This window comes from Protopterus annectens, chromosome 2.part2 (assembly GCF_019279795.1).
Source record: "Protopterus annectens isolate FY-2018-M chromosome 2.part2, PAN1.0, whole genome shotgun sequence".
NCBI lineage: Eukaryota > Metazoa > Chordata > Ceratodontiformes > Protopteridae > Protopterus > Protopterus annectens.
In genome coordinates, this window is record NC_056730.1 from 840,298,630 (window position 1) to 840,322,090 (window position 23,461).

Consider the following 23,461-nt stretch of genomic DNA (forward strand, 5'->3'; position numbering starts at 1 on the left):
ACAGCCTGATTTATATATATATATATATATATATATATATATATATATATATATATATATATATATATCTATATATATAATAATATGGTTTCTTAAAATGGTTTGTTGCATATTAAGTTAACAGCTGCTTTGTTGACTGCATATGGTCAACTAAGCAGATGATATACAGGTTTGTGAGAACACCCAATTCCCTGGGCTGGGAAATTTGCTTTTTTCCCATGTTTGTAGATTCTTGGAATTAATATATATAATTTGCAGGGTAATATATATAATTAACAGGGTGGGGGGGGCTTGGCCCCAGCAAAAAAAAAAAAAGATTAATTTTTAAATGTATATTTTCCATGCTCCAAGGCTGTTTTCTGGTGTATACATGTCATGTATGGCGTTTTCGACCTTTTGCGGTTGATATTTTTGTAGACAACCATTAAATGTGAGCAAGTCACTAAATCAAATAATGCTCCTAGACTGAGTCTGAAAATGTCCATCTAGGTCAGTGCTCTACCTTGGTTAAAATACAAATAAATAGAACCGTTTGATAAGGTATCGGATTTATTTTAAATGCAGCTTCATCTGCAGAACTTATGGTACAGCAATTCTACTTTTTTATGGCATTCTGAAGTCTTATTGTTTTAAATCATGAGAATAATACCATTATATTTTTCCATGTTTTTCTGTAGGAGCTCCAAAATGCTGAAATGGTAGGCCGAACCTTAATCTCTCCAGCCATCCCTGGAAAGGATTTTGTGAAATCAGAGGGAACTCTTACCTTTGAACCTGGACACAGCAGTTATTTGCTTGATGTTACTCTTACTCCAGATCAGGCATCATCCAGTGCTTATCCAAAGCGTTTCCAGGTTATGCTGTCTAATCCCACAGGAGGTGCCAGGATTCATCCAGAGTACAGGATTGCCAATGTCACAATAGTCTCTTCTGTAGAGTCACAGTCTGTATGGGGTCTTGTGGGTCAGCTGTATCAGCCACTGGATGACAACATTGTGAAAAGGGTTCTGCAGAATTTGAGTAATAAGGTTGTCACAGAAATAAATGGAGAGCAACTCGGAGCTGTCATAACTGTACTAGAAAAGGTATGACACAGTTTTGTTTGTCTTAAAGCTTTTCAGAAATTATTTGGAAATTCTGCTTTACCCACTTTTAAATAGAAATGTGGAGCATGCAAGTACACTATATTAAAAAGTTTACTAGTTCAAATGTTTAACTGACTAAATATCTTGCCATGATTTGACATATACTGTAAAATGGAATAAGGAGTGTTAAACCATATTTAAATGCAATTTGTTTACCATATTGGCACATCCAAAATTATGCGTACTTACCAATAAAGCTTGGAAGGGATTTCCAGAATATATGTATGATGGTAAATATAGGGGCAAGAAGCAATTAAAAATGGAGCAGTCAATGACTAATTTTAATGAATGCTGAAATGAATGTGTGCTGGTAAAAACAGGGATGAGAAGCATTTGAAATGGGGTAGTCAATGGCTAATTTTAAAGAATGCTTAAATGTATGTGCGATGGTAAATGCAGGAGTGAGAAGCAGTTAAAATGAAGAAGTCAAAGGGTAATTTTAACGAATGCTTAACTTTTTATGTTTGATGGTAAACACAGGGGTGAGAAGCAAATTAAATGCAATTGTCAATGGCTAATTTTAATGAATGCTTAAATGTATGTTTGATGGTAAACACAGGGACTAGAAACAGTTAAAATGGAGCAGATGACGGCTAATTTTAATGAATGCTTAAATGTATATGTGATGGTAAACAGTTGGACAAGAAACAGTTAAAATGGAGTAGTCAATGGCTAATTTTACTGAATGCTTAATTGTATGTATGATATTAAACACAGGGGTGAGAAACTGTTAAAATGGAGCAGCCAATCACTAATTTTAATGGATGCTTAAATATTTTTGAGCATAGCTTCATTTTCTGGGTGAATTTATTGTTAATAAACCCTTGCAGAGCATTTAGAGTCCCATCCTTAATGCAGAAATTCAGTAAGTCAGAAATACAGACTACAAGGGGTATACAGTCTAAGAATTGTGATGGTATGCCTCTTCTTATACAACACAGAAATGCTGCCAGTGCATTTTACCTAAGATGGATACTGTGGGAATTTTGAATAGTGGCAGCTACCCATTGAGTCTGGGTGACCACATAGACTTTTTACTTTCTTTAACTTCTCATGGCTGTTTCTTCACAATATAATGGCTAGAATGAACCTTGTCATAGTCAACCTACCTTTCAGCCCTTCTGTTAAATATTTGTCCTTTGTTGGTTTAATTTTCACCATCAGTCATGGGGTCCATTTTAACCCACATAGCAGCAGCAGCATTACGTTGTCCTACTGTACAGCATAAATAAATCCACGTATCAGTGACAAATATCAGAAAAATTCATATCATGTCAGTTCATAAATTCAGTTATACAGAGTTCTGGCTCTAAGGCCATTGAGGAACACTGACACCCATCTCCTTATAGTAGTTTGCAAAGGAAGGATACATATTTTGAAAACAGATTGGTATATGCCTTATAGAATGTTGACTCGCTAACACCATAGAGTATATATTTTTTGGACAGAATACATTTTCACTATTGAAAAATAAATCTGGAAATGAGAGGCTTAAGTGAAAAAACAAGCTGACTTGCCATTTTGAAAAAAAAAAAAAACATTTAAAAACGTGTAGCCATAAACCATGTTAGATATAAAATTATGTGTATTTAAAATGTAACACATCTTATTACCCAAAATGAATTAATTATAATGATATGGCCCCCAATTATAGCTATATAATGGAGAGTTACTCTCCAGGCCACCACTGACAAAGGGTCGTAGTCAGTTGGACTTTTCTGGTAAACAAATGCCAGTAAATAAATTATTTTACATAAGTTTATGCCTACACATGCATGAAGTATGCTATACTACACCATGAGTCATTTTGCAAAGCCAATTCAAATAACATGAGTAATTAGAAAGTTTCCAGTAATGTGACTCAATTCTGCTAAAAGTTTGTTATTATTTTACATGTAATCACCTGCTGACTTACTTTGTCTAATATTTTTATCTTTCTTTTTCTCATTGTGTAAACCATTAATACTGTTTTCCATTTAGGTATCAGCAGATGGAAAAACAAGAACTCTGGACGAATTAAGCAGAGCTGCATTTTATGATATTTTGTGCATGCTGGTCAACCCAAGCCGCACTGACACAAAAGGTTACAGCTACCTCTCTGACGTTGCTGAAAACTTTGCCTTTTCTCTTCTTACCAGCACAGAATGTGGTTCACTTGGTATAAGGTATTTGTTTTTATAATGCAGTATCATTCTTGTGTCTTACCGAAGAACTAAATATCAACACAGAAAACTGTTTTATTGTAGTCAGAGTCATTCGCAGTGTCTTTTTCTCCCTGATAATGTTTTTGAAAAAATGACTGGTTTATTGGGAAAGCAACTAATTCAAGCCAGGAAGAATGGAATAGCAATAGCTGCCTAACTAGTGAAAAAATAAACTGGGATGAGATATCTAGATTTGCACAGAATGGTGTCTATTTCTGGAAGACAATAAGCAAAATATGGGCCTTTTCATTTGTCCATGTCTGATAAGGCTATGCACTTTAGCCACTGGTCATTACCTTATAGTGCAATTGTTTCTTCCAAGATATCTATGTATTTTACCATGTAATATTAATGCCACTCACTCTGCAATTTTGTACAAACACAGATAACTTAGTTTGAAGCATTTTAGGGCAATGTCTGTTGCACAACAGGCTACAATTAGAATTAATGGCAGCAAGCAAGCCTGTACCACTATTTCTCAAAGGGTTTGGAGCCACACAACCATTTTTCTTTTCATTTTTAGAGCTTAAGAAATTATACTGGGCAGGTCAATGTCACATTTCACTTGTTTGGCAAATACGTTTCATGAACCTTATCAAATATGTTTATTTACTTTTTGACTAAAAAGAAAATCTTGGAACTTATTATTCATTGATTTTTTTGGGAAAAAAAGTGCTGCATCTCTATTCACTTTCATTCACTTTCATGCTTGAGTTGGCTGAAGAAGTCTATCTCAAAATGTGGGATCCGGTTCATTGGGGTCATGGACACAGAGGCACATGGCAGAGAGCATATCTGTAATTGCCTGCGCAGTACATTTTGATCCGCTGAGGTTAGTGGTGTTGGATTCTGTTCCAATAGGACAGTAGTCTGCACTGTACTGTACATGGGATTATAAACAACCTTGAACTGGTAATCTCCTTGGAGGTAGAATAACAACATTATTACTTCAAACTTACTTTGGTGTCACTGAACTTCATGCCAAACTCAGCTCCCTGACATGTTTTCACAAAGCTAAATTAGCACTGCAAATGACGTTTGCTCATAGTCACTTTCAAAAAGTTGATGGTGAATTTTCATATCTAATTTTACCATTAGTGTGAAACATACTATACACAGCATCCTGACCATAATTTTGAAAGCATTTTATGTAGTAAATTACTCTTAATTCTGTTATTAAGATGGTAAAACCTGTAAGGCACAATTCCCTGTTTTCAGGGGAGACACTGGAACTTTAGTTTGGCAAAGTGACTTGCACTTGGTGACCCAGAATGCAGACAGAGATTTTAGGATACAGACTCTTGTAAACAGATTGCTCCTCACTTGAGGACTGTTGCTTTTAACCTACTAAGCTATAATATTAGTTAGAAGAGTAGCAGTCACTATGTTTATTAGATGTTAGGAAAGGTTTATTTATTTTTTTTTTTTATGACAACTTCTTCTTAAACACTGATGTGAAGCACTGCACTATTGATTCTAGCAAAATCTGGGTGCACTAGTATTTCAGGTCACCAGTACTTCAGTTCATGCTTATTTTATGGATTAGTAAGCTGCTAAATAAAAATAGTTAAATTCCATGATAATGTAATATTACTTATTTCTTCCAACATCAGGGACAAAAGTCAGAAATTATCAGTTACACAAATGGCCTAGATCGAGGATATTTTTAAATACTTACACTATGCAGTCAGCTAATTTAATAATACTATCTATAATGACATTGACTCTAGATGATTATCACTGTTGAAGTGACACCCTGATCCCATGTGAACAGATGGGAAAAAGGAGTTGTGGATGTATGGATGCATGAGAACATGCGCATTGTGAAGAATGCAAAAAATGGCATGAACTGTTGAGTGTAACATTGGTATGTATTTCAAATAAAAAAAAAAAAACATTATTTTAAAACAGAATGGCAAAACTCATGTTGTCTCAATATTTCAGGTCTTGCTTCACATCTCCATGGTTTCAGATTCAGTACTGATCTCAGGTCACTGGATATTTGGAGTTTGTGTGTCTGCATGTGTTTTCTTAGATACTCTGGTTTCAAATTACCAATCAAAAAAGTGAATGTTTACTAGTTTCTTTAAACTGTCCATATGTACTGAATTTGTCATTCCACTTGTGACCCTACTCATGTCTAAAGAAGGTCCATGATAACCTCTTCCCTTAAACAAATGAATAAATAGAAAAAATAAATCAGAGCTGCCATGAAATTCAATAAGACTTTCAAGGTATGTTTCATGGATTGTTTGCAGGGGGCAACCGAAAGGTTATCTTATATTGCAAGTATGTTCATAATATGTTCAACTTCTGACAAGTAAAAGTTAATTTCATCATTAGGAAGTATAAAAATGAAGAGGCTGACAAAATAGAATAAAAACAAGGTAAAGTCAAGATGAATTGTGCTTAAAAAATAATTGGTTCCACTTTCAAATCACCCTCCTTCTCATGTACAAGACTGGTAACCAGAGCTGTAACTGACTCATCTAGTACCTGGTGCCATTTCCTGAGCTAGCACCCCCACCTCTAAGGTGAAGAGCAAAAAAAAAAAAAAGTCCAGTCTCACAATCTAGCACGCCAAGCTCCACACCAAATCTGTTCTTCATAATCTGCACCCTTTAACTTAGTTCTATGTTGAGGGGAAAAAAAAAGATGAACTGAGTTTCCAATTTGCCATTTCCTACCTAAAGAGCAAGTCAGGTTCATTCCTGCACCCCTCAACTGTAGGTTGAGGGCAAAAAAGAAAAAAAAAAACTCTTATTTTTTCAGAAAAAAATCTACTTTAAAAAATTGTAGGAAATCCTTGCTACAAAATGTGGCAAGTAGTTTGCTACAGCTTATACCACTCATGAAGCAATGATGTGTTTCAGTCCTGACAGCAAAAGCAGAAAAGTAGTATCAGTATTGATTTCTGTACCATCATTCAGAAATACTGCTACAGAAATGAATGCCAGTACTATACTAACAATCGATGAACATCTCCTAATTGAGCCCCCTAACACCCTGTGGTCAGCGCAGCTGTCCACTTCACCTCACCATAGCTCAGCCTATGTTGGTTATATAGTCAGAAGGGCTGTGCATTTTATAGTACAGAATACTAGACTGAATTCTACAATTCACAAAGTAGGACAAATGCCTGATTTATGATTGCATTTTTTCAAGGAAGAGTGCTAAGTGACTGCAGGCCTCTTCCTGGAAAGGCAGGGGATGCAGCGGACTTAAAAGGGAAAACACTGTGAACTTGTTGTGGTATCATATTTGTCCTGGTACCCTTCAAGAAACACATTACACTGAATGACATTTGATGACCTTTATTAAATTTCCATAAACATAAATGTTACTCAATATTTATTTATTTCAACCAAACATGATACAGATGAAAAAACATCCATGTAACATTATCTTAGGACAGGACAGCGTAAAACTGCTCATCCTGATCAGTAAGCAGCAGCCATACCTCCACTCACCTACTTATGAAGCAGCATACCTGCTCACTTCCGTTACCATTTATCGGTACTTATCAAGCAGCGTAACCGCTCACGTTCATTACCATTTATTGCATTATACCATCAACCAAATAAGCAGCTTCCTTCGCTTACTTATGTACTTATCAAGCAGCATAACCGCTCACTTTCTTTTTCCAACTTATTGAATTGACGATCCAGCACCAAAGGGGGAACAGAAGAGGGCAATTCTGCCCCTCTTCTCTAACCAGTCCAAACTAAACATAACCACATCCCAACTAATAAAGCAAGGAGGGAGGGCAGGTAGCAAGTTCATGCCAAAATGTGACTTTTAATCCAGTTACACCTGCCTAACATCCTTTAAGCCCCTCCCTACCCTGCCTCACTTCCTCCCAAACCTCATCCATTCCTATTTAACCCTATTCTACCCTTATCCTCCCAAATCCTGCAAATCTAACCCCCCCACCTTGAAGATGTCCCTGGACAAAATGGTCTGTTCCAAACCTCATTTGTCCCGGTCCCCTTCAAGAAACACATTACACTGAATGACATTTGACGACCTTTATTAAATTTCCATAAACATAAATGTTACTCAATATTCATTCATTTCAACCAAACATGGTACAGATGAAATAACATCCATGTAACATTATCTTAGGACAGGACAGTGTAAATGTGCTCATCCTGATCAGTAAGCAGTGGCCATACCTTCACTCACCTACTTATGAAGCAGCGTACCCGCTCACTTCCGTTACCATTTATCGGTACTTATCAAGCAGCGTAACCGCTCACATTCATTACCATTTATTGCATTATACCATCAATCCAATAAGTAGCTTCACCCACTTGCTTATATAATTATTAAGTAGCGTAACCGCTCACGTTCATTACCATTTATTGCATTATACCATCAATCCAATAAGCAGCTTCACCCACTTGCTTATATAATTATTAAGCAGCGTAACCGCTCACGTTCATTACCATTTATTGCATTATACCATCAATCCAATAAGCAGCTTCACCCACTTGCTTATATAATTATTAAGCAGCGTAACCGCTCACTTTCATTACCATTTACTGCATTATACCATCAACCAAATAAGCAGCTTCCTCCACTTACTTATGTACTTGTCAAGCAGCGTAACCACTCACGTTCCTTTTCCAACTTATTGAATTGGCCCTCCAGCACCAAATGGGGAACAGAAGAGGGCAATCCTGTCCCTCTTCTCTGCCCAGCAGCCTGACCAGGCTGTTCCCCCTCTCTGCAGCACACTTCCAGCAATCTAAACACCATTAAGGCATCCGGCCAAACATCATTCGAAATACCCCGTCACCACTAACCAAGGTGGATATAGTTAGCTCCTAAAGCCCTATCACATAACAAAAATAACCAGTTACCAAAACCAGTGAAAATAAAACCCTGACCCTTCACCTATGCTAAGATAGCCTAGCATACCCATCATGACCAATGGCAGCTCCACAAAGACTTCAAGGGCATTATAAAAACCAGGCAGAGTCAACTACATGCCATCATACCAAATTGCAACCCCATTTACCACCCAATCCAGTAATAACCAAATAAACTCCTTTAATGCCAGAGCAATAACAATTCTAGTGACTCCCCCATCATTACCCTTCAACTAGACAACCAACACAAAGCCCACCATCATCTGAAACCACACAGGAACAAGAACAAACCATGATGCCTAATCCCAGCCCCATTTCACTGCTTAAAATAACCAAAATAGCATCATAAAATCCCATTGTCTAGCAATCCTGCCATCACACTAACTATCCCTTATAAGCAATAAAACAGCTCAACAGCCATCATGGCATTCTAGCAACTCAACAAAACAAGCCATCCTATTTCGTTATTAAACCCCATTGCATACCATCATACCAACGAGATCTCTTTAAAGTAGGTACAATATCCTCTTTTTTTTTTTCTTCTTCCACTCTTGATGCTCCCCACCCAAAACAAGCAAACAAACCATTACGTTGTAACTATTGGGAAGAAAATATAACAATTCCATATGTGACTGCCTTGCTGGAAGACCATGACCTCTTTTCACACCACTCCATCAACTGACATCAACCTCGACCCCACCTCTCGCCTGTATAAAGCCACCTTCCTTCCACATACTTGTAAAAGAAAAAACTGTAAATACATCATCCATGCATAATCACAACTTCTTAATGACAGTATGCACCACCACTGGTGTATCGCCTTCATCCACTGCTTAAAATGCATTTACTATCGCATACAAAACACCAATGAAACTTAAGATGCGTTAACAAAAATACCCGTAAGATTTCCTTCACACCTGACAGATTCACAATAAAACTAATACCCATGCGAAATAAACAAATGATTGCATTACAAAGGGGCCTATTCTATAGATAATATACCACTCTTTCCCCAACCAATTAGTTCCCAACAACACCATTAACCATAATTAAGGCAAAGAAAAAAACAACCATAGCCGTGCTATTATATCCCATTACCAAACCTGAAGTGTAAATTCCTCCCCACAGGTCTACCTATATTTCTTTTGGACACGGGCAACAATCACCCATGTCCCTCTTGACTAAGAGCAACATGAAATGCACTCTGGATTAAGGAGTCTTACTTACCTGAGGCTGTCTAGTTCATCAAATCCTTAAAGTCATTAACCTAGTAACTACCCCAACTCCTGAAATTGGTGCCGCTCCTCACACCGGTAAGAACCTAAAACTACCCCTAAGCAAATATCAAACCCTGCTATAGCTTGCCCTCAACATACCTTATCCTCCCTTGGCCTTACACTACTCAGCTGCACCAACATTGAAATGCCTTAATGAGTACAAAACAAACACTTATTAACATACCATCTACCAGACATAAGCCCATCCTCTCCCAGCAGAATACCTTACCTCCAGATACAAGTGCATAATAACCATAAATAAAATGAATATAGATAAACTGACTTTAAGAGCCCTAGCACTGGTAACCTAGTGACTTCCTTTGCCTTTAATTACTGTGCATCCACCCCACCTGTAGAAACCCCCCAGGCCCCCCCATAACAGATCCGCAACCCCACCTTACCCAGCCCCCAACCTACTCCTTTACTTGTCGATGCACTACCCAAATCGCACCAAGTCCGAAACCTTGCTAAACAGTGAATAAAATAAAATTCCCTGCGACCCCTTTGTACACAACTCCAACAAACTGAATGTCCAGCCCTTCAACGTCAACTACATTTAACTATTTCCTGCAGGACAGTGACTGTTTATATTACATTCTCCCAGTCAAGCACATTTATGCATCATGCCATCAATAACAACAGCCACTGGTACCTGCACTGTCACACCCCTAGTCCTACCTTACCTTGACACCAAACATACCTCCTTACATAACCACCTATGCACCACTCAAGCACCAAAATCCCCAATTCTATTATACACTAGCCCAACCATCAAAAGCTACATAAAGCATCCATTACCTTTCAAAGGCATTTAATCAAGGTGCAGACCATTGGTCACTCAGCACATGCCCGTCTCCGGCCTTCCTGTGTACCACCCAACTCTTACATATGGGTGTTGCTCCCTTTTACTATTGAATGCAAATGCCCAAAACAGGGACAACTTCCATCGTTAATCTAACATACTGAACGGGTAATAGAACAAATTATACAACCGATTAATGCTGAGGTCAAAAATTCAAATGCCTATCTTTCTCTGACTAGCAGTGTAAATCCTCTACCAAAACTCAACAACTGTGAAATACACTTACTTCGTCAGTAACTTTTGTCCACTTGTGCTCCCCATGTGTAATCCCCTCGCACGCCCTGCTTCCATCATCTGTAAATTCACTGTGTGTCGCCACCACTGGTACTCGGCACACCACCATCTACAAAGAAAAGGAGAAGAGTAAACCCTCTAAAATGTAAAGAAAAGGCTCCATCTTATACCCACCTATTCCAAATTACATCTGCAGCATTCCAAGACCCCATCTGCAAGAAAGAAAAAAACATGCAAATCATCCAAAATACATAACCCCCATTCCAAGACATCTTCAAAGACAACCTATCCCGCCAACATGGGAAGGAATGTACCACCACCACTCAAATCTATGACAAAGCAGCCATAACTGATGCTATGCTTCCAATGACCCTAACAAATACCCAAGATAAATTTAACTACCAGTTGAATATGCTAAACTAAACCCCACACATGAAGGGACCTGGTAATATCCACAACCCGGGTAACCTTGCAATTCCACACCACATCCATTAGTGCCCTGTATAAGCAAAGCTAACTTATATTGTGAAGCCATCTGCCTAGCTCTTAACCTTCCATCTCCAAATGAGGCACAACTAAACACATAATGTGGAACAAATGGACACAATGCACACTGTAGCTGTTAAAGTTAACAACATACTTGTTGCCCTATCACAATGCTTTAGTAGTGTCAGTGGGTCAGAAAACAACACACTCTGAAAGCTATAACACAATTTCAAACTTTCCACCCTTCCCAGGTTCTCTGATGTATGTGAATGTATTGGCTTTATCTTATATTGTTGTCATGGAGCTTTTCTCCCTGGGACTGCATTGAAAATGGGTTCTTTTTGGCCCAATGGACTATCCTTCTAAACAAACTGTAAAATAAATAAATAAACATACAAGTTTGATCACTTACAAAAATACAGCCTGATATACATGTACACATCTAGCAGGACCTACTGTTGATGCATTGTAACACAAATAACTTTACAAATATATTTTTAACTCAAACATCTGAACAAATCAGTGCGATGGTCAGGGAACATAAAAGAATCAGGGACAAATCCAAAACTCAGGTACACCTTTAAAATGTTAGTGCTATTAACTTGAGACATCAACAGAATCAGAGCATATGAATTAATATACACTTACCGAAGAAAGAGCAGTTTATAACTCTTATTATTCATTCAGTGTAATTCAGCACCTTTCCTCCAAAATTCACTAGCTTTAAAAATGATTAAGAAATCAGGAACAGCTAAGGGATATGCTTGAGAGACAGAAATGGACTTTCTGCAACAATCTGCACTGCCAGACCCCCCCCCCCCCCAGGTCCAACAGTACTCCACTCCTGAGTGGCACAAGACAACACTCTCCTATATTTCACAGCCTGTGCAAATACTCTATAGCCGTTCAGGCCTTTTTGATGCCCGGGTTAAGCTTGAAGCCCTATGTGATGTGATCCCCTATATGAAATTACTTAAAACTACTACTGCTTACTCTCATTTCCCATGCTCTGTATTCTAAACACAATAAATTTAAACTTTCTTCAATTCTGTGTGAGCCTCATGCAGGTCCAGAATTGCCTTGCTGCCGTAGTCTCACATTTGGTATGACAACTGCAATAAAACACACCAGACCATGAAGAAAAAAAACCTTTTGAGCTGCTCTAATAAGCTCTAATCCCCTATGAACATTAAAACTTCCAAACTTCTGAAAAGCACCGCTTGCTTCTGCTACAAAAAATGTCAAGACCACTGAGATCTCAGAGATTTCCGAAATTTCTTCCACAGTTTCTCACCATGAGTCAAATATACTTCTGTGTCCTTCATGAGTCAGTTTAAGGACATCAAGCCTGCAAATCAAACCCAGTCTCACCCAGATTTTGTTATGCAATCAGCAAGGAAGGTGAATGACCTCAAGAGATGAGAAACAGCACTCTGCTTGCCATGTTCCTATTGATATTTTCCTAACTTGGAACCACTCAGCCCACGCACGCACAGACTACCATGCTACCTCCAACAAGCCTCACACTGTGCCTAAAGCCCACAAAAAGATATCCACGGTTCTTTCAACCTCCCTGACCACTGATTAGGTATAACATCCTCACCACCAATGGATACTCATGCCAACCTCTTAACAACTGATAAAAAGAGAGATACAGTGGGAAATGGACTCATGCAAATTACACTCCACATATCCCTTTTGCACCAACTCTTTCAACAATATTTTTTTTTCCCTTTTGTTTCATAACAAGCAAGTGAAGGGTTTGCAAGATGGCCTTTACATTTGTGTTACAGGGCAACATCATGGTGGCTTAGCACCAGGTTATGGAATTAAAAGGGGTTTCTAGAATAAACAAACGCGACGCGTATGGGAGGTGAGAATCAGTTACATATTCAATGCAAGCCCCACAAGTGGCCACGCTATTACTACACCGAAGATATGTACAAACTGTTTACATCCAGGGTAGTACTGAATATGGTTATGTAGTGTAATGACAGAAAAAAAAAAAGATTTCTGTCAAAAATGTTTAGTCAAACGCAAACATAAAAACACATACAACCATTTTAAAGATAATTATCCGATTCAATATCTACATAAACGCCACTGGTCCCAGGAAAAAAAGTATAAAAATAACAGAGATGTAGTACACTAAATAAAATTAATATGTGCTACTTGTCCAGCCAATATAAAAAAAGTAGCACCACCTATAGCTCAATTGAAAAAAAAAAAAAAGCACTAAACTGCAGTGGCACATACGTGCTGCGACTGAAATTGTAAATTCATGTACAGTCACATAATGTAGGAACAGTAGGCCCACTGAAACTCCTAATTACTTAGCACAAAGTAAGTGATGATAAAATTAGAGCATACAGAACAACCTAATGACTGCCTTACATCGTGCAACGAATTCAACACAGCACACAGTAACAACTACCTTGCGGTTAAATGAGTTCATAGCAGCCTCCTGGAGAAAACTAAAGAGTAAGTAGTTGAATGAATCGACCCCCTCCACCCACTCAAATATGACCACAGGTAGTAACGGTCCATTCTCCTCGTAGTGCTTGTGCTGTAGCTGCCGAAGCTGCTACTAATTGCACCACCGGCCCAATTACTTGAAACCACAGCTGCCCGGCTAACAGTGAAACTTTGCCTGATAAACCCCTCTACAAATAAACCAACTTCCATGAAATCCCCTAAGGCAAAGGGTAATTGCTGTAGCCCTCAACACACTACAAGTGACCTGCCCCATTCTCAAACTAGAAGAGCCCGAAGTCACCCTGCAAACTGTATGAGCAGAATAAACCAAACCTTATGCCCAGAGTTTTAAACAGTATCAACCTAAGTATGCTAAACCCACCACTTTGATATTAAGCCAATGGATACTCTATACCAATAAAGCAAATTAAACAATATCCCACAGTCTGACAAGCAGAGACAAAAAAAAAAAATCTCTTCCCTTTATTTACTGACCTCCTCATGCATACTATTATCATTCCAAGGCCTACCTGACCATTACATTACCATCCTGGTCGTCATGGATGTAACCCTGCCATTAGCAAGTTCACGCCAAAATGTGACTCCTAATCCAGTTACACTTACCTAACATCCTTTAAGCCCCTCCCTATCCCTACCTCACTTCCTCCCAAACCTCATCCACTCCTATTTAACCCGATCCTGCCCCTATCCTCCCAAATCCTGCAAATCTAACTAACCCCTCACCTTGAAGATGTCCCTGGGCAAAATGGTCTGTTCCAAACCTCATTTCGTCTGTTCAGACTCTTCTTCTATATGATATAATGTTTATTTGTTTGCTTTGATCTACAATAAATTTTGAACTTCACTGTTATTTGTTTACTGAATTTGGCAGTTTTTCACCACCTTTGTGAACATATTCTAAACCTGCTTGAATGGTCTCATTAGTGACTAGAAAATGACAATATTGCAGAAGCTTGTTATTAAACTTTATTCTTATATGCAACTCTTGTACTGTTACATTTGCCAATCACCTAGGAGGATTTTTTCAAAAATGGTTTGGAAAAAGAAGAGATTTTTTTTTAAAGACCGAATTCTATTAGAAGAAAAACACTGTTTTTTTCAAACACAGAACAGTTTTAATATAAGTGTTTTCACTCGCACACTGAAAAGTATCATTCAATGGTAATGCCTGAATATACAGTTCTCTAAACATTTTCTTCAACCACAAAGTAGAGGATTGTAACTAAACAAAAGCTTTATTTGTCTATGAATCTCTGCTCTAAGGCAAACACAGCTCAAAGATATGTAACCAGATTTTGTTAAACAGAAACATCAGAGTATTTTTAGTTCCAAACATTAACAACTAGAATGTAACAAAACCTGCAAGCAGTTAATATATTAAAGACAACAATGCATAAGTAACATAATAAACAGTGGAATATTTTTCAGTGACAGAAAAGTTCCATATTTTGTTGAAATATGTAGAAATATTGCTTCTCATGTAGTATTTACTCATCATAATTATTTTCTGGGCTTTTATTGAATTTCTCTGATTTATTATGTTATATACCAACACCGATGGATCATAGCATCACAGGGATTCCCAAGGCAAGTAGGTCCACAGACTGTATTTGTCTTGACAGCACCCACCCTCGTGAAGAACTTCCAATCTGCTATCCAGCTTAGCACATAAGACTGTACAATTATGAGTTATGATTTTTTTTAGTTTATTAAAAATGTCAGCATGTAGGATGGTAAGAAAATGTTTTGACAGATCTAAATACACTGTCTGGACTTTGTGACCACTATCCACTACCTTCATAACCTTTTTCAAAGAAGTTTACTAGACTGAGTACACCTGACCTTCCCTTGACACAATCAAACTTGAGGGTCAAGTATTGTGAGGTTTTGATATCATAGTTTAAGAAGTCAGAAATTATGACTTTCACGTCAGTGCAGAATAGGTTTGTAATGTTATTGGCTTTATAGCTTCAGAGGTCTTTCATACCACTCAGTTCCCTTTTAGAGTGGAATCACAATAGCTGTTCACCATGCCACAGCTTAAATGAAACAAATTCAGTAAAGGGTCTGACAGGGCATGATTGATGCCATTAATTAGGCGTCCAGGCCAATGGAAATGGTATTTTTGCTTTTTTTGAGAGTGCAATTAGAACATGTTCTGTAATGATCTTCTGGAGTGTGCAAGGGACTCAGGGATTTGTGAAACTTTGATAGCTTGTTTCCAGGTGACATTTACACTAAATTTATTAGACAATATCATAACTATATCATCAGGAACAGACTGGACGATGTCGTTTTGGGTAATATCAAGCATTTCTGGGTACCATTCTTTAATTTTCTAAGATAATTAAAGAATGAGATAGCATATGCTTGGCTTCAAACTTTGACTTCAATTTGTGTTTTACTTTGGTCTCTCTGATAGTAGCTTTTACTTCCTGCAGATCTTTTTGAGAGAGTCTATAACATGGGAAGATTTAGATTAAGGCAGAATTTTTTTTCTTTTGTTATAAAGCTTTTTTACTGGTGGACTACTGTAAAATTTAAAAGACATAGATTAACACATATTCTCACTTTATCATCCTTCTTTATTACTGACACTATTGTATGCATGAAGATGCTGTAACCCTTTTAATTACCCCTAGAATCTGCTTTCAGTTTAGCTCAGTCTCTATTTTACAGAAGATGTGACACAATGAAGGCATAATGAACTGTAGCAGGTTTCAAACAAATCCTATTACCTCACATTTAAGGAGTCAAACATCACCAAACACCAATATTTCATCAATGCAGTGCATTGCATGCAGTGGCTATTTAGCAGATATTCACAGAAGGACCTAATGACACACACACATCTAAAACTCATATTTGCTACTTTTTCAATCAGTCACAGCTAGAAACTTCACCTGACATATAAGCCTCCCACCTGGGCCGAGTACATCTGTTTCTACTTTTACCAGCTGCAAGCATTTTGAGATGCTTCTGTATGCACAGTGTAGTATTAATTTATGCCCCATTATCCATCTTGAAACTTTGTGGGGTGATATGAATTGGGGTTCTGGCATGCTACTTATCTCCTGAGATTATCTGCTTACTCACAGAGATGAAAAAGAACATATCCTTTACATTTCCTCACTTTTATCTTCTATTGATAATTCTTTGCTTATTTAATCTTAAACAGGACAGCAAAATTATGTATTTTATTCTATTTTTGCAACCTTCTACTTTTCATCAAGCATTATTCTAATGCAGTATACACATAACTGTATCTATTACACTGTGGGCCGGATTCACGAAGGCTTGCACGGACTCTAAGAGTAGTGTAAGACTCCATGCAGCCTTCGCGATCCAGGAACAGCCCAAAGTCCGTGTAAGAGATCAGCTAAAATGGTCTTACGAGTGGGCGGATAAGCTAATCACCTCACTTGCAGCTGAATAGCATGCAAATGAGGATGATTAGCGATCCAGGAAGCCCAGAACAGCCCGTGTAAGAGCCGTTTTAGCTGCAGAAATGTACACAGTTGACAACTGAGTACGTTTCTGCAAAAACTGCAATGGAGCCATGTCAGCTCCAAATAAAGGGTGCATATGTCTCAGGCAGCATGCCAATGGCCAAATATGTGGCCATTGGCAAAGTAACCTGATGCAAATATATTAAAAATATAATTTTTTTTCGGCGATTGCCGATGTTTAAACCAGTGCAGCCCGTGCAAACGGGGCGCTTGTATAGAACATAAAACGAAGGTTTTAAACCTACAAATGTAGGTTTTATGCAATACATGGAATGTCAATGCAGGGACTAGCAGACCAAAATCAACATGGCCACCGTGTAGTGGTTGCTAAGGGGAAGCTGAGTCTAAGACATGTAACTAAGCATTAGTAGGCAATCTGATGCAAATGAGTGTAAGGATACTGAATTCCACTGTCACATAGCAAATGAGCACAGTCTGAGTAGTGTAAGAGTTACAGAAGGGGAAGGAACAGAGTAGGAGATAGGTGACATCACAGGGGGGAATGGTAGAAAGAAATGCAGTTCATTGTAGGTCAGAGTTACATGACAGACGTCAGACAGATATCATGGAAAGAGGTGTGCCACTAACTAAGCATGAGAAAGTCAAGAAATGTAAGGTGTACACTGTTTCCTACACCAAAGTTTCTTGCTGAATGTGTATGCGCAGGCGCCATGAAGCGCGAGTAAGGCAGTGTCTTGGCGTGTAAGGCAGACTGAGCATGTGGGAGCGTGTTGGGAGATGTTTAACACTGTTTGCGGGCGTGCAGCGCTTTAATCGAATAAGCAGAATCTGAACCGTGTAAGTATGTAAAGCGTGTGTAAGCCACTGTGAGCGTGTTTCTGCTGGTTTACACACGGCTCCACCCTGAGGAAACAGAAAGGAAAAAGGAAGCAACAGATTTAGTAGGAAGCTAGCAGGGAATACTGCTGGAGCTAGCAGGTGAAAACAATTAGATGCAGGCAATTACACAGGCAGAATAGTAGCCCAGCCCAGCACTTAAAACTCTGCAAACAGCAGTGCAGGATGTTTCTCTCAAGAGACACTGCAAGACAGGAGTTAAGTTATCAGAAGTGAAAACTGAAAAAGCTGAACTCAGAGCAGAAATGTTAGGGGCTGCCATAGCTGTCATAATGAGACATAGGCGACTTGCTGAGGGTGGTGACAATGCAGATGGTGCCAGACAACCCACAGTGAGGAGACGGAGAAGAGTGTACAGGCCCAGGGTCACCTACCACGGGTTACATGAGCTGGAGATAGTAGAGCGCTATAGAGTGGACAGAGACCTCCTGCAGCAAATAGTGGAGCTGTGCAGGCCACGCCTCACACACAGAACCAACAGAGGGGACCCCATCCCAGTGGAAACCAAGGTATGTGTTGGCCTAAGAATACTAGCAACAGGTACCTTCCAGAGACCAACTGGTGATATGATGGGGATATCACAGGCATCAGCCTCCAGGGTACTGTACCAGTTCCTGGATGCCATGTCAGCACATGTCGGTGATCATGTATATTTCCCCAATGCCCGTGAGGTATTGGCCAGCAATATGCGTCTCTTCCAACAAATAGCGGAATACCCTGAGGTAGTGGGTGCAATAGACTGCACGCACATACGCATCAAAGCACCAGCCGGTGAGCGGGGTAGGGCATACATCAACCGCAAGGGCTTCCCGTCCATCAACTGCCAGGTCGTGTGTGATGCCCAGGGCATAATAATGAATGTGTGTGCTGGCTGTCCTGGGAGCTACCATGATTCCCACATCTGGCATTTGACGCAGCTGTACCAGACATTTGCCAATGGGGACATCCCACATGGACACCTAGTGGGGGATGCAGGTTATGCACTGGAGCCGTGGCTGATGACACCCATCAGAAACGCACACACACCTGAACAGGAACACCATAATGAGGCACACGCACAAACACGTAATGTAATAGAGCGTGTGTTTGGGCTGCTCAAGTCACGGTTCCGGTGTCTGGACACATCTGGTGGGGCCTTGCAGTACACACCAACTACATGTACCCAAATTGTCATGGTATGTGCTATGCTACATAATATGATCTTGTGAAAACAGCTGCAGCAGGACCAGCATAGGGCCGGGCCAAACAGCCCCCCACCATTGCCAAGGCCATCACAGGCAGAGCGTGACTCGGAGGAGGAACAACCTGAGCCTGCCCCAGTAGGCAGAAGGAGGCGTGCCCAGTATGCCCTGGCCTTGGCAAAGAGGCAACACATAGCACATACACTGGCTCAGTAGGAACCCTGGGAATGATACCCCTCTCTGACTCACTCATATAGTAACAGGGAACCTAACATGACACAACCTGCTCTCAAACATGTACAGGGAAGTGTAATATGCGCATCCGACAGAGGCAGCCCTGCAGCACCACCTGAGGCATGAATGCTATGTGTTAAGTAATGTAACACCATGTACTATATGCACACCTGAGGACCCTGACTAACATCCTACCCTCACCAAGCATCATGCCACAACATGACAATGAGATGATCAAGTGCAATAATTGACTGAAGTATCGCAGTTAGTCAAAGGGGATCCAATGTGTGCCAGTCTGGGATGACATGCTGAGCATGACATGATGCACCACCTGCTAGGACTGGCGTGCACCTATCAGTGCAGGCCGTATGGATACTGGCAAAGGCTGTTGTTACCCACAGTGTGCCCTGAATAGGTAAGGCTCAAAACACAAACCTATCTCCATAGGTATCAGAAGGGATAAGAATAAGATAAGGGATAAGTCAAAACAGCAAGATGCATGCAGTCTAAACTCACCCAATATGGAGAATGTTGATATCTGCGCTGTAACAGAAAACTGAGCCAAGGCTCACAACAGCACCCTAACACTACCAGGTTACACCTCATACTGTGCTGCACAGCCTCAAAACATGGAACAAGCTACAAAAGGAGGGTGACTAGCAAGAATTGTCAAGGATAACCACACCCCCATGTTGGTACCACAACAAAAAGCAGCATGGACTAGCCATGGTCAAGTAACAGTGGCTAAAACTGCCCCCCAGTTTATAGCCTGCTACAGACTACTGTCCCAACACCAGGAACTGCACCTGGCCTATGCTGGAATACATGAGTATATCAAGTCCTCCAAACCACATTATATTGGGTGACTGAAAATACCCAGACATAGACTGGGAGCATTATACTAGCTCCAACAGTGTAGGACAAAAGTTCATAGAATCCATAAACCAAAAGGCCCAGGAACAACGTACCACTCCCACAAGAGGGGTAAGCATACTGGATGTGATAATCAGCAACATGGGTACTGGATGGCAAGATGAGAAGTGTATTGCTCACTGGCAAACCAGACCATAGAGTAATCACACTGGATATACAAATCCTGACCACAGTCCCTGGCCAGAAAACCACAGTGGAAAACATGTGTTAAGCAATATTTGCACTCCTCCAAACTGATGTGGAATCCATTAAAGGTCCTGTGCAGGTGCAAAATATGGGCCACACCTCTGAACCTGTAATACAGCCGTTCCATGAACACTGCCAGGAATGCTTGGATTATGCAATCCTAAATTAAAACAAGACACAATGCCATACACGCAGGAATCTGGCATGGTGGACACCAGCCATAACCAAACCATGCAAGAGAATGAGGAAGCTACTACATGATAGAGCAAACATAAACAATGAAGTAATCACTGATCAGTAGTATGGCAATAAAATCTGTCCACACATACAATCCACTAAGGCCAGCCACAACAAGTTGAATCTGTGAATCCTGAGGCAATGTTACACCTGCCCCAAGTACACAGACAACCACCAACTCCACCCAAGAAATACAAATATATGTCAGAGATGCAACCATCTATCCAAACTGGAGGCTGAGCTCCCTCAACTCAGTACTCCCAAAACTAGTCAGGAGGAGAAGGTAACCACACACACCACAAACACAGTCCCACATAGACCTATCACAACTGCAAACCAAACACATAAACACAGAAAAACATTCCCGGAGGCACAAATTACAAACACAGCACACCAACAGAGGCCTCTAAAGCAGACACCCAATCAAACAACCTCCAAACATAGCACATGCAACACATAGTACACAAAGCTGGTGAGCCAAACAGTCACAGGCCAGAAGGAGAAACAACACGCCTGATACAGTTGTAATAGGTGACTCCATAGTCAGACACACTGCTGTCAGGCACACCAGACTGAACAAGGGTAAGGGTACAGTAAGCTGCCTGTAGGTACGCCACATAACAGAAGTATGCAGGTCACTCCAAAAGCAAGTAGAAATGTGATGCAGTCATAGTCCATGCTGGTGTGAATGACCTGAGATGTACCTCCCTAGACTACATGAAAAGAGACATAGATGAGCTCTCTGATTATGTAGTCCAGGCCGGTATGACACTCACCATTTGCAGCATCCTACCCTTACCAAGAATAATGCCACAGTACAAACACGGAATGATCAGTCATAGCAAGTGGCACACTTACTGGTGTCATTCCAAGGGGATCCAATGTCTGTCTGCTTGGGATGTCATGCTTGACAAGCCACAGCTGTTCTTGGGATGGCTTGCACCTGTTACCCCTGGGCGTCTGAATATTGGATAAGGCCTTTGCCACCTCCATAGAGCCTTTGTAGGCAAGGCTGAAAAGACTGACCCACCACCCTAGAAAACATAAGTGGAAAGAAACATAAGGGTAATGCTGACCAATGCCAGATGTGTAAACCCAATATGCATGCTCCCAAGGCCATCCCCAGTATGGAGAACATCGATGTCTGTGCAGTGACAGAAACCTGCTGCAAGCCTCCTGACAGCACACCAGCACTACCAGGTTATACCACGTATCATGTGTCATGGCCCCAAAACCTGGAACAAAACATAAGGGTGAGTATCCATATTCAGCACAGACACCCATATGTCCAGGTAACTGACAATGCACAAGGCATTGGAGTCCACCCATGTGCAACTAACTGTAGGCAAGACTGCTGTACACTCTGTAGTGTGCTACAGACCACACTCTCACACACAGGAACCCCACCCAGCCGTCCTGAAGACACTGGATAGTATAAATGTCCCACCAAATACCAAACAAGGTACCACAAATTACCACATAGGTGGTAAACCATTATGTATGGAAGGAGTAACCAGGGACCTAGGGACACAAGTGGACAGTAACCTGTTATGTGACACCCACATTGCCAATGTGGCTAGGAAGACTGTCTACATTTGACACTGTATCAGGAAAGGATTCACATCTACGTCAACAGAGGTCATTGTGCCCCTATACTGTTCTCTAATCACACCCATAATCTAGTACAATGCCTCATATGGGATGTACCTTACCTGACACCTGCAGCAGTTAGAAAGACCTCAAAGGTACCTCACCAAGAGGATAAAGGGTCTCAAATATATGTCATATGCTGCCTGGCTGTAGACACCCCAGCCGAATGCAGTCACATACTGCCTACACAGAGGCATTGCATGCCTGTTGTAGAAGGCCATGCCCAACACAGGAGTAATGGACCTGCTCCACCCCAGAAAACTCAAATCCATCGGAGCTGTGAGAGTGAGAGATGTCAACCTCAACAAATAATGAAATAGGATGTGCTGGTGGGACAGATACATAATCCAGAGGCTCCTCACACCCTGGACCAGAATCCCACTCCATGTTAGGCAGAGCCCCTCACTGACACTCTTCAACAGGAATCTTGCCAAGTGAATGGATGATTGTAGAGTTACACTGGGGGTCTTCACTGTGTCATGTCCAGACAGAGGCACAGCAAAGCAAATCATAAATGGCCATAATATTCACATAGCAAGGGGTGGCAAAAGCCACACACACTCTGGCTAGGCTAACAAATGCCCTAGGATGGATAGCCTAGTATGAACCTATGAACCTATGAAGATACAAATTGTACAGGACACTAAGGATAATCCCAAGGCTTTCACAACTGATGGTAGGAACCATGTTGGGAATTCACAGATATGCTCTGAATCACACAAATATCACAAACACACACACATATTGCCAACATACATCCTGACAGGTGCAGTGCAAACCCCCGAATGCAGAATATCTGTCTCAGCAGACTGCTGGCCCCCTGACATTGCAGATGCTGAGGTAACAGCCAACTTCTACAAAGCAAAACACACAGCAGCAATGGTATGAGATGGTGTCCTGGGCTTAGTGCAACATGGACTCCAAGATGAATGGAATGCCAAACCACACTACTGCTCAATGTCAGCCTTACCACAGAATATGTACCCAAAGAGCAGTGTACAACAACAGTGGTCCTTCTCAACAAAGGTGTTGCCTGAATGGATACTGAAAACTACTACCCCAGAATCCTGAGAAGCTCGGTCTGCACAGCTATGG

At 40.4% G+C, this 23,461-nt stretch overlaps 1 protein-coding gene across 1 annotated transcript in view; it reads left to right on the forward strand.

The window, feature by feature from the left end:
• Positions 1–23,461, forward strand: part of ADGRV1 (adhesion G protein-coupled receptor V1) — a 3,979,741-nt gene that overhangs the window by 2,059,291 nt on the left and 1,896,989 nt on the right. The window contains exons 78-79 of the mRNA XM_044064182.1: positions 678–1,085; positions 3,126–3,310. Coding sequence (XP_043920117.1) covers positions 678–1,085; positions 3,126–3,310 — 593 coding nt within the window. The remainder of the gene's footprint in view (positions 1–677; positions 1,086–3,125; positions 3,311–23,461) is intronic.